The following is a 13,726-nucleotide window of genomic DNA, read 5'->3' as shown; positions in this document are numbered from 1 at the left end:
TAAATGAAAACGGCAAAAAAAAATTTCGACAACCCCTGTCTCTTCTCTTCCACTTAGGTCTCATAACCTAACATTCCATCCATATCGTAGCACCGCCACCTCCGGTCACGCCATCATCATGCCGATGGCTCTTCTCCCATAATCTCATTCCATCTCTGCCACCATTCGCCAAAAACCAAATGGTATCGCACCATCATCCTCTATTTTTCAATGGTTTATTAGCAACCGTTGTTTCAATCCCTTCAATAGTACACTTCACATGTTCTTAGAGGGATACAATACGTCCGGTATATCAGTACTCATGTTTGCGTCTATCTATAAACATAAGAACATATTACCACAAAGTGACAAAACATACTTTCCATGAAATATTTTGCATCGGAAGGACTGCATTTTTGGATCTGTGAAACTCATCATCTTCTGTTTTGAAACTCAAATTAAAACAGTATGTGTAGAAATGAATGGTTAAGAGTTATTCTTGAGTATGGCGTATATATGCACGTTCATTTTACTCTGTTCTCTTGATGTCTCTTATGCAGGCATACAGAATAGCTAGAGATGCAATACGATTCGTGAAAATAGTAGTTTTGTATGCAAATATGGGATACATATCTTAATTACATCGATTAGATGTTTAGGATTTAATCGGGAAACATGAAACTGTTTCAGCCCATAAGTGGACTGCCATTGACCATTGGATTACAACCTATGGCTCGTCGTGATCAAGGCAGAGATTTCGTATGAGAAGTGAAGATGTTGTGTTGATTGAAGTTTTATAAGGTTTAGAACATGTCATGGGTTCTCTACTAAAGCTAGACAAAACTGACATAAAGGCTGATGCATTACATGATACATATGCTGGAAGAGTTGACAGAAGATGAAGTATTCCTTGACAAAGAGGATGAAGTACAAATGCTGGTAGAGCAGAACTTAAGTAGAACTTGATGATCTTGGACACAATGATTAACACAAAGCAGAGAAGATAAGATGTTGAATCAAGAACCCTGCAGTTAGATATATCAGAGGATGAATCAAACTGTTGCAGTTAGATATATCAGAGGATGAATCAAACGTCTGAAGCAGTTCTTGTACTAGTCCGAAGTTAATACAAGAAGTAGTACAAGAAGCGGAGTTGAAGAGTTTGAGTACAGAAGCTTGGGGTCGACTTGGACAAGCCAAGTGGCGGCTGCTGAGCTGATAGAACATCTTGAATAGAAGATTCAAGATGGGATCATGGAGAGAAACTTTCCTATCTGTTGTATAATAGGAAAATTGTCAATCCTAGGGGTTGTACAATTGTTAATCTCCCAATTCCTATTTGTTGTATAATAGGAAAGTTGCTAACCTTAGGGGTTGGGCAATTGATGTAAATACCGAGAAGGCGCTTCATGAAGACTTGCGCGCTTCAAGGTTTTCAAGAGATGCACACAAGGTGTGTGGTGTCGCCCCATCAATAAGATAGAGAGATCTTTTGATGGTTTATTCATCTAGAAAAGAATGATAGGCATAGTAGTGCTAGATATCATATCAATTGTAATTGCAACCTTGTTCTAGTGGATTTGTTCTGGACTAGGTCCCGTGGATGTAGGAAAAACCGAACCCCGTTAACAAAGCTCGTGTGTCTTATTTACTTTATGCACATACAATCTCGAAGTTGATCATACACGTACTTGAACATATAGACTTAGCCACAAATATGTCTTTTCAAGAAGGAGAGGTCTGATAGAATTCTTAAGCAAGTGTAGGCTGAGAACCAGAAATATGCTCCGGTTGGGAAATGAGCTTAAAGTTAAAAGGAACGATTTATCATAACTTGGTATAGAAACTATCATCTTGAAAGTACTTGTCTTTGCAAATCAAATGAGCATGAGTAGAGCTTACACGGGGGGTTAGACGAAAAAGAGGAATGAATTGTACGATTCTCTTTAGATAGAGACAAAAGAAAACTCAAAATTATGTGGGAGGAAAAAAATTGTGTGATAACATAAACCTCTCTTTACACTGATTAATGAAACTCAAAAGATTTGATAACGAGAATGTGACAAATCGAACTTATATAATATAGGTGTCCTCTTCATGTCATTTACATTACAGGTTTGACGTTTGAGTTAAGATAAAACGAGAAAAAAAAAAGAAAAAAAAACACGAACGAACAACAACTAAATCTACTTGGCTGAACGCAAGAAAATAATAATCTGACAAATGAACCATGAACATAGCTGAAAATTTGGTTGCTATTGCGATTAAGAAGATGGTGACAGATGAAGGAGCGAAATCGATCCGCTTGATCATATAGAGAATATCCCGTATGGTATGATATATCAGTCTTGAGTAACAATTATATTGTTTAAATAAATATGTCCCAAATCAAAATCCTATCACCAACACCAATTAGTGAGTTTGATGTGTCCATGCGTAACCTATAAATTGATTTATTTACATGAAAAAATAAATACTTTTACAGAATTTTTCAGAAACAATCAACCAAGAAACACAAGTAACTTCAAGAGTTACTACGTGCCACCAAAAAACTTCCATATATATCTTCGAACGTTCGAAGTCATTTTCCTATATTCCTTTACAAAATTAAATTTTAAATTTGATTATAATTAACTATATATATAGTATGTTTCTGCTCATCTGGTAGATTTTGATATTAAATCGTATTGTTATTGTATTTAATCATTATCACAAATTATTTATTTTTGTTGTAAAAGTAAGAGATAAAGGTTGTGTTTCTCTTCTTCTTCTTATTATTGATTCATTCGAATAGTACAACATATATAAAGTAGAAGGCAAATCCTTATTATGACTAAATCTAAACCGACTAGGACTTAGAGAACATGGCCGATGGGCCTTACAGAATAAGACAAGTAATGGGCCGGTTATGAAAGTCAATTCCAAGTGTTTTACAACACTCCCCCTTGGATGACATAACTGTGCTGATGCTAAGGGATCAGCGCAATACGCTTGAGGGTGCTGCCTCATTAAAACCTTACCAGGAAAACCCAGTGGGACAAAACCATAGTGAAGGAAAAAGAGTACAGCATGCATCGCTCCCCCTGTTCTAAGCATCACTAAAAGTCCTTAAGTCTCCGCATTCCAATCTGGTGCGTGAGCTTCTTGAATGTTGATGACGGTAAAGACTTGGTGAAGAGATCGGCTGAGTTGTCGCAGGATTGAACTTGTACCACTTGAACTTCTCCGGCCTTTTGTAGTTCATGTGTGAAGAAGAACTTAGGTAAAATGTGTTTCGTCCGATCTCCCTTGATATATCCTTCCTTAAGCTGTGCGATGCAAGCCGTATTGTCCTTGTTTACTACGGTTGGCTCCTTGTCTTCAACCATACCGCAATCCGTCCTGATATGTTGAGTCATCGATCTTAACCATACACATTCCCGGCTGGCCTCAAGCATAGCTAAAATCTCTGCATGGTTAGACGAAGTGGCCGCAATAGTCTGCTTCATAGAACGCCAAGAAATTATTGTACCACAGTGTGTAAATATATAGCCGGTTTGAGACCTAGTATTATGTGGATCAGATAGGTAACCTGCATCAGCAAAACCAACTAAACTTTCTTTGTTATGGTTAGTATAAAATAAACCCAAATCTGTCGTCCCTTGTAGGTAATGTAAAATATGTTTGATACCGTTCCAGTGCCTTTGGGTTGGACAAGAGCTAAATCTAGCTAGGAGGTTCACGACAAAACATATGTCTGGTCTAGTGTGGCTAGCCAAGAACATTAACGCTCCTATTGCACTGAGGTATGACACTTCCGGACCGAGAATCTCTTCATCGTCCTTCTTTGGACCGAATGGATCTTTATCCAAATCAAGGCTCCTTACAACCATTGGGCTAGTCAATGGGTGAGCTTGATCCATACTAAACCTCTTGAGTACCTTTTCTGTATATGCCATTTGATGCACAAGGATTCCATCATTTATGTACTCAAGTTGCAATCCTAAACAGAACTTAGTTTTACCTAGGTCTTTCATTTCAAATTCTTTCTTAAGATATTCAACTGTTTGGGCGATTTCCCCAGAGGTTCCTAGGATATTCAAATCATCCACATATACTGCTATGATTACAAACACTTTGTTTGCAAACTTCTTTATAAAAATACATAGACTGATGGGATCATTCTTATAGCCCTCTTCGGCTAGGTACTCACTTAGTCTATTGTACCACATTCGCCCACTTTGTTTCAGTCCATAAAGGGATTTGTCTAGCCTTATGCAGTATTGTTCTCGAGAACCACTCTTATCTTTGAGCTCAATACCCTCTGGTAATCTCATATAAATTTCATTTTCCAGTGGACCATATAAATATACGGTTACAACATCCATTAACCGCAAATCCAGTTTTTCTCTTATAGTCAGACTTAGCAAATATCTAAAAGTCGTTGCATCCATCACAAGGGAGTATGTATCCTCGTAATCTATTCCTGTTCTTTGAGAGAATCCTTGTGCTACAAGCCGTGCCTTATATCTCACGATTTCATTATTCTCATTTCTCTTTCTTACAAAGACCCACTTATGTCCAACTGGCTTTATATCGAATGGTGTCCTTAAGATCGGACCAAACACATTCCTTTTCTTTAAAGAGTTTAACTCCACGTCAATGGCTTCTTTCCATTTTAACCAATCTTTACTTTGAGTGCACTCTAATATAGACGTGGGTTCATGATCCTCATTTATTTCAAGTGCTACCTTATAAGCAAATACATCATCGATGTCGACATCTTTACGGTTGCATTGTATTCCAGACATGATATAATTGATTGAGATCTCATTATTATCAATACCTTCAGGTCCTTGAGGTTTAGCGTCCCAAACCTCATTTGGTACCTTAGGATTTGGCGCGGCCATGTCTGTAATTTCCTTAACCTCGGTTTGATTTGCACCTTTCTTAGATTTCCGAGGGTTCTTATCTTTGGAACCTAATGGTCTACCACGTTTCAAACGGGCCTTAGACTCTATAGCAACTTGATTATTGTGTTCCTTTTGAACATCAATACGTACTGGTGCATTACAAGCTGATATGTACAATTTTATTATTCTCTTTGGGTCAGCAAAGGAATCTGGCAATTGAATAGCTAGCTTTTGCAAATGTATAATCTTTTGGACCTCTGCATCACAGGCTAGAGTCCGAGGATCTTGCCAATTTAAGGATGTTTGATTCCATGATATTTCTTTGACCAGCTTGTTATTCTCTCCACCCAACATAGGAAATTCGGATTCAGCAAACTGACAATCTGCGTATCTGGCCTTAAATAAATCACCCGTAGTTGGCTCAAGATACTTAATAATGGTGGGAGAATCATATCCAACATATATTCCCATCCTCTTCTGAGGTCCCATCTTAGTTCTCTGTGGTGGGGCAATCGGTACATAAACGACACACCCGAATATTTTGAGATGGGATATGTCTGGCTCATGACCCGTTAGTAATTAGGATAGTGAATACTTATGTTCACTAGATGGTCTGATGCGTATAAGCTCAGCTGCATGTAATATTGTGTGTCTCCAAGCCGACACAGGAAGCTTCGACCTCATAAGCAATGGCCGAGCAATCAATTGAATACGTTTAATAAAAGATTCAGCTAATCCATTTTGTGTATGGACATGTGCAACAGGATGTTCCACACTCACCCCCATGGACATACAATATTCATTAAACGCTTGGGATGTAAATTCACCAGCATTGTCTAGACGTATAGTCTTAAGTGGAAAATCTGGAAAGTGGGCTCGCAGACGTATAATTTGGGCCAGCAATCTAGCAAACGCAAGGTTTCTAGTTGACAATAAGCAAACGTGCGACCATCTGGTCGATGTATCAATAAGGACCATGAAATATCTTAATGTCCCACAAGGAGGGTGTATAGGTCCACATATGTCTCCTTGGATCCTTTCCAGAAAATGCAAAGTTTCTTTAGTTACTTTGACTGGTGATGGCCTTGTAATGGGCTTTCCTTGTGCACATGCTACACACGTGAGATGTTTAGGAATAACTCTTCTCTCTTTAAGAGTGTGCCCATTAGAATTCATTACTAGCTTACGCATTATGTTAGAACCCGGATGGCCAAGCCGGTCATGCCATAAAGTGAATTGTTCATTGAACATTTTATTCATTGCCAAATTAGCCTCTATCATATTAATCTTAGCATGGTATAAACCAGTGGCTAGTGCGGGTATAGATTATAGGATTTTCTTATGTCCTTGGGTGATCTCAGTTATATATCGGAACTCTTTGGTTCCTTCATCCTTTGTTTCAACATGGAAACCATTCAAACGAATGTCCTTAAAACTCAATAAACTTCTCTTTGAGCTGGGTGAATATAACGCATCACTTATTTCAAGATGTGTGCCGTTAGGTAATAAAATGTGAGCCTGGTCGTAGCCTTCAATTAGGCTTGCTATACCCGCAATTGTACTAATATTGGCATTTTTCATAATGAGATTAACAAAATATCTCTTATCCTTCAAAATTGTGTGGCTGGATCCACTATCCACCACAAGTATGTTCTTGTCCTCAGTCATTTCTAATATAGACAAGAATTTATGTTTTAAACTTTAAAGGAATAAAACAAACAAATATATTGAAGGAAATAAAATAATTGAATTTAAACCAAAATAATTATTCAAAATAATAATCCAATCAAATGCAAAGCATAAAACATAAAATTAAATCAAGACAACATTTGAGCTTAATTATCCTCTCTTAAACAAATAGAGGTTTCATAATCCAATAGGTCATCCTTCTCATGGTCGAAATCACCTTCACCATCGAGATGAACCAGGTTAGCTTTTGGATTTTTCTTCAAATTCTCTTGATAGAGATCAACAAGGTGCTTAGGACTTCTGCATGTCTTTACCCAATAGTTCTCCATACCACATCTATGGCAAGTGGACTTGGTCTTATGTTGCGGTTTAAATAACCCGCGGCCTCTACCCCGACCACGGCCGAAGCCTGGTCGGTTTCAACGGCCTTGACCACCAAACTTGTACCCTTGGTAGTTCCCACTACCAGGACCATACTTGTACCTATGGACATAGTTAGACTCCTTAGTCTCTTTCGGCTCTTTAGGCTCTTGAGGATTCTTCTTTGCCAAGTCAACCTTGTGTGCTTCTGGTAATGGAGTTGTACCAGGAGGTCTCAATGCACTATTCATCATCAATAGCTCATTGTTCTGCTCAGCAAGCAGCAAACAAGAGATGAGACTTGCATATGTCTTAAACCCCTTTTCACGATACTGTTGCTGAAGCAGTATGTTGTTGGTGTGAAATGTTGAGAATGTCTTCTCTAGCAAGTCCTTCTCAGTAACCTCTGTACCTCATAACCTTAGGATTGAGACTATTTTAAATAGCTCTGAGTTATACTCATCCACGGATTTGAAGTCCTGGATCCTTAGGTTTTTCCAATCAAATTGAGCCTTTGGGAGGAGCACCGTCTTTTGGTGTCCATATCTGTTTTTCAACTCTGTCCAAAGGTCAAGAGGATCTTCAACAGTGAGGTACTGGTTCTTGAGACTCTCAGCAAGGTGGTGGCGTATATGCATAATTGCCTTGTACTTATCATTTTATGCACATTCAACCTCATTCTCAATGCATTCGCATAAATCCTTTGATTTCAGATGGATCTTAGTGTCCAAAGCCCATTGCAAGTAATTGTCTCCAGAAGCATTAAGGGCAGCATAGGAGAGGTTGTTCAGCTTTGCCATCTATAAAATAGAAAAACATGCATCCCATTAAATCATGCGGTATTTGAGACCGAACCATGCAACAAAATTAGGCCATGCGGTATTTGAGACTGAACCATGCCAATCACTTAGGGCCATGCAGTATTTGAGACCGATCCATGCCATAATATTACACTCAAAATTTCGTAATTTTAATATGCATGCAAAACAACAATCCTAGATAGATTATATTCTAGTATGAACACATAATCTTAATGTTTTAGAAAAATTCCTTTTACTAGATAGAATTTCCTTTTATTTAACTTTTCCTTTTCTAATTAGGATAACAAACAAATTTTAGAAAACTAGAATTTCTCTAGGATTCCGAATTTCATTAGGATTTTTAGGATTCTTATGCAGTCGAAATTTACAGAAATAATTTTAGCAACAATCAATTAATAATTCCCTATGCAAGTTTCGATTTTAATTTCAAGGATGCATGCAACACACCATACAATCAAGCACCATCAAACAAACGATCCTAAGCAAATTTTTAACCTCAAGAAATTCGGATTTTAATCATGGAATAATATGTTTAATTTTGCAAGCAATCTAAACAGCCTTAAACCTCAAGCAACCGAATTTTAAAGTTTTAGGGTTTTAGGAAATCAAAACTTTAGGGATTTGTTTGTTGGTTGTTTACTTGTAGTTTTAGGGGTTCTTATAGAATTAGTGATCAGATTCGATACATAGGTTCTGATAGGTTCGATTGTTTTACCTGCCACCGATTTGGGTTTGACTGGAATGGATCCGGGAGCTAAAGACCTCGGATGTATCTTGAGTTGATCTATGAACCACGAACCTCGAACAAGATAAGCACACAAACCAATCACGAGTAGAGCTTGACCACGAACACGCCTTTATCACGAACTAGAACCGATCGCAAACTTGGATAAGCAAGAGGTGGGAGCAGCGGCGGTTTTTAGGGTTTTAGGGTTGAGATTTTCTCAGCTGGTTTTAGAGGTTCGTGCTGATAACATGTTGTAAAAGTAAGAGACAAAGGTTGTGTTTATCTTTTTCTTATTATTGATTCATTCGAATAGTACAACATATATAAAGTAGAAGGCAAAGCCTTATCATGACTAAACCTAAACCGACTAGGACTTAGAGAATATGGCCGATGGGCCTTACAGAATAAGACAAGTAATGGGTCGGTTATGGAAGTCCACTCTAAATATTTTACAACAATTAATCTATTACATTATTAACATTATGTACACATCAAAATTGGGTACACAATTACATATGATGATGTTTTAGCAAAATTGTGCAAACAATTAACTATGATGAACTCCTAATTTTTCTATAGACCGTTCTAAATGCTTGTTAAAGAGTCTATTTACTTGGATATTTTTTAATTAATAAATTTATTATCAACATTTATATAGTTATATTAAAAAGACTTAAGTGTAGACTGTGAAATGTAGAGGTTTATCTATTATTTCGAGACAACTAGTAATATATTCATCTCGGACACAAAAAAAAAAAAGTTGTGTGGAAATTAAGAAAAAGTAGTAATATATATTAAGTTATTTTTTTTACAAAACATATTATTTACAAAGAAGAGACAAAAATTTGTTTATTAGTAATTCACAAAAATATTTCAATGTTTAAAGTGCATTGAAATTCGTTAGTTATCAAGGGACTTTTTTACAACTCATAATTTAGAAACATATAAATGAATATTATTAAATTATTTTTTAAGAAATATATTAATAATTTCATGTACACTTCATATATAATTTAGAGAAATTTAGAGAAATTTCCTTTTTAGTGACTTTTTTTTCAAAAATACCCCTCATTAAATCTGAAATGTTTATAAAATTTCATAAGGTTTAGAAAGTACTTCTTGATGATAACTGCTACTTAGAGACTTGATCCAAGTTATTTGTAAAATTTTAAGGTTTTATAAGATATTTTTAAAGAATTTACAAGGTTTTTATAAGTTTTTTTAAAAGTATTTATACGATATCTATAAAATATTTATAAGATTTCTAATACGTATAAAGATAATTTATGTATGCTTTTATAAGGTTACACACTTATTTGATTGTACAAGTTTATGACTCTAGCAATCATTGTACCTAATTCCAGTTGAGTTGGACGGCTGTGTGTTTCTTGTAATTGACATATCACTATTTTTGAACACCAAGCCAGTATCGACTCCTAAAAGATTGTTTTCCAAAGCACAAATAAAAGTGGAAGGAAGCATAATAACCAAAGCCCAAATAAGCTAATTGACGTGCATGTTACTAAACATCAATACGACTCCAAGCGGAGAGGCGATCTGGTCCATGTTTACGGTGATATTGTGGGCTGCACTTCACACAAGATGGAAACTCCACCCCCTAGTTGCTTAGACGACTGTAAACGGGATAGTCAACTACATACTCTCCTCCCTTGGCAACCAGCAATTGTATCATCTTCTTAGAATAATTGTGCAGATTTGGCACATTCCCCCAAAATCATCCCACACATGTGGTTTGATATTAGACATTCCATTGTAGCAGCAAAGTCGATGGCCTCTCCTATGTATCCAGTTAACACAAAAAGTGTATCACATCTGGCTTCCATTTATACTCATTCTTCATCTTCAGTAACACAGCTAGGAGGAGGTCTTTGGTGTAGGGGGACTGAACATATGCATAGAGGGCTCAGAATGAGAGAAAAGTGGGCTTGATATGTGTCTTCTCCATCTCTCCAAAAACAGCAATGGCTTTTTCTGGATCGTGATTAGCATATGTCCAGATCAAATTCCTACATGCCGCATAGCCTTGACACTTAAGCTTTGAGAAGACCTGACATGCAAGCTCGGGATGGAGAGCCACTCTTGTGTATGAGCTCATTAGCATACCGACGTGTCTGTCATTGTTCTCAAGTCCCAGAACAAGCATCTGTGAATTGATCCCCTGCACCACCTTTAGTCAATTGATGATGACAGAAGCATGATCAAGACACCAATGGAACTTAATCATCAATTGCTCCTGCAAACAACAACAGAATTAGTTGTTAATTTCTCATATTATCTTTTAAATAGGAAACTCTGCAACAAAAACATAATGTGTAAATGGTGTAAATTACGCAAATAACAATCATTGCTCCGTTAAATTTCAATCAGAATAATCAATCCTCTCGCTTCCTTCTTTATTACCATAGACTAGATTATGACCCGTGGTATACCGCGGGTAAGTTTTTTTTATTTTTTTTTAATGTACTATTTTAATACTAATTTTGCTAATATACTTTTTAGTTAATTATATATAATATGTGGTATACCGCACAACAATTTTTGTTTAATACAATCTTAGTTAAATCAGTTTGATTCGACATATTTTATATTGGTGTTGTTAAAATAGTAAAATGAGAATTTAACCTGTATTAAAATATTTTATCAATGATAGTTTATTTTAGTATTATCAGTTCAAACATGTAATATCATATAACCCGTCATGTAATATAACTCGTTTGTGTTATTTTGAAAATTTCATTTGTTTAAATATTCATAATTTTAAACTTTTTATTAAGTTTAGATATATCAATTATAAATTATAAATTTCTTAAAATTTTATAATTTACTATATATGAAAAATTTACTCTATATGTATGTTGAACACACACTTTTTTATATTAATTGAGTAATATATGTTTGATAAAAAAAAATTAAATCACAATATATGTAGGGAAATACATATTTTTTATTAACTTTATGTATTATATGATGATTCACTATATTTAAAATTTAAAATCAAAAAGAGATGATACGAGAATAATTTCTTTTATCTGGAATAAATCTTATAAATATTTATATTAATTATTGAACATTATATATATGGATATTTAAAATATTTTAATTGTGTTTGGTTAAAAGGATAGTAGAGAGAGTTAACTAAATTTGTTTGTATATAAATATAAGCATTAAATGACATTCAATGATAAATATTTTCATAAACATATTTATGAGCAAAAAATGTTTCGAAAATACTAGTATAGAATATAAATTACGTAATAGTATATGGTAATAATAGATTACGAGGATCTTGGTGATTGAGAGGATTATTCTGATAGATGATGACCGAGAAAATAATCACGTTAATTGCATAATTTACTTTTTTGACATAAATTATATTACCTGTGGCGAGTATGCACTTAGCATGTGGTGAAAAACAACTGTTGCAACTTTAGGCTGCTGAGCGATTTTGACATACAAGTCCATCGTCAATGTCTTGATGGTGAGCTCGTCGTGTTCAAGTCCTAGCTTGATGATGTCGCCGTGAATCACCTCTACATCCAAAGAACTACCGCTCATAGAACACCAATCCATGCGTTTCTTCAATAAGTTGAGTTGAACATCATTATGAAAATCCAAATCAAAAGACAAAATTAGTAACTAAACCCATATTATATAATTAATGAAAAATCATATGGGATTAACAACTAAATTTGCAAATATTGATTTTTTTTTTTAGTTTGAACAAGGGACTACAAAAAGCCATAAAGGTAATCTATTTTTTAATTGATAGATAAACCTGTGTGCTTGCTCATTGATGAATGAGCCAGAGAAAGAGTGCATTTTCGCACAAAACCAAACCAATCAATCACCTGAAAGATATCAAACCCAAAAAATCAGTCTCATATTAACGGGCTTAGCTAAATCAATTTATGTGCTCGTACACCAGTATATTTAACGGGCTATTTGGGTTTAGTATATTTAAGGGCCAAAAATCAGTCTCATATTTAACGGCTAAATAATATTGGGCTTAGTTTATTAACTGGCTGACTCTGGAAACAAATAATATTGGGCTTAGTATATTAATGGACTACTTATATTATTGATAGAATTTTTTTTAACAAAAATAATTACTCAGGGTTTCTCGTGTCCTCATCACCCAAACACACCCAAACACATTAATTGACCAAATAAAATAATCTTTTAAAGATCATAATTTTGTTTCGTTGTCAATAATTTTGAACGGTATCGCAAAAACAAAAATATAGTTTTTATTTAGAGTGATTTGTTATCTACAGTATTTGTTGAAGAAGAATATATAAAAAAACAAAAACAAAAAAACGCTTTAGTGATATTAATTAATAGAAACATTCATATAAGTTTTTTACTCTAATTTTACAAACGAAAAAAATAGAAATCAGGGACGATGGGGGTCCGACACAAAGGACATGTCATCTTATCGTCTTGGATCCAACGGTCAATACACGTCTTGTGATATACATGTACGCAGTTCCTCAAACACCGGACTTCTTCGCCGCAGTCGAACTCTTCTTGACATATCCGGCAGCTCTCCGGCGGCGGATTCACCCTTGACGACATCTCCTCGAATGTTGTCGCCGGGAGCATATCGTCTATCGGAATCTTGTTTGTACCGGAGCTGATTGTACTCCTCCTCCCCGAAGATTCCGACCAGTAAACACCAAACAAACGAGGATGATCAAGAAAAGAACGAACGGTTCTGATAAAATCATTCAGAATAACTCCAACAATGATAACTCCGGCGCCGCCGTAAGAAAATCCCATGACTCTTTTTTAATTCTTTATTTTTTAAAGAAAGGTGAATGAGGAGAAACCTAAGAATTTTTAGAAATATTTTTCTATCAAATTTGAAGAAAGAAAGAAAGAAAGGTTTTGAGAGAATATGAGATTTGGCTATTTATATAATCATTTCATTTGTTGTATGATTCACAATTTGGTGTTATCGCGCGTGAAAGGCGAGGGGGGGGGGGGCGGGATTCAGAGTTAGGAGACGATTGAAACGTACGTCAACGAGAGTCATATAAAACTACTGACTATAATGGTAAAACAACCCAATCATAGGTGAACATGTCAATGGTTAAAGGTGTATGATTGGTCGGCGAAGGACAAGAACGACGAAATAAAGAAAAAGCAAAAAAAGAAAAGAAAAAAAGAGAGGTTCACACAGTTGAAAAGCATGCCTTGGAAGCAAAAGCATAGCATATAGTATATTTTAATCACTA

General features: G+C 35.5%; 1 protein-coding gene and 1 pseudogene across 1 annotated transcript; both read right to left on the bottom strand.

The window, feature by feature from the left end:
- Nucleotides 1–3,077: 3,077 nt before the first annotated feature.
- On the bottom strand, nucleotides 3,078–3,881 carry LOC147939546 (secreted RxLR effector protein 161 pseudogene; annotated as a pseudogene).
- Nucleotides 3,882–12,711: 8,830 nt separating this feature from the next.
- LOC104705291 (brassinosteroid-responsive RING protein 1-like) lies at nucleotides 12,712–13,726 on the bottom strand. The gene has a single exon (XM_010421261.3). It carries the CDS (start codon nucleotides 13,266–13,268, stop codon nucleotides 12,861–12,863), a length of 408 nt encoding a protein of 135 aa, XP_010419563.1. The 5' UTR covers nucleotides 13,269–13,726; the 3' UTR covers nucleotides 12,712–12,860.

This window comes from Camelina sativa, chromosome 8 (assembly GCF_030686135.1).
Source record: "Camelina sativa cultivar CO46 ecotype springtype chromosome 8, ASM3068613v1".
Lineage (NCBI taxonomy): Eukaryota > Viridiplantae > Streptophyta > Magnoliopsida > Brassicales > Brassicaceae > Camelina > Camelina sativa.
Note: the sequence above shows the minus strand (reverse complement) of the source record. Positions and strands in the feature narration are given on the sequence as shown.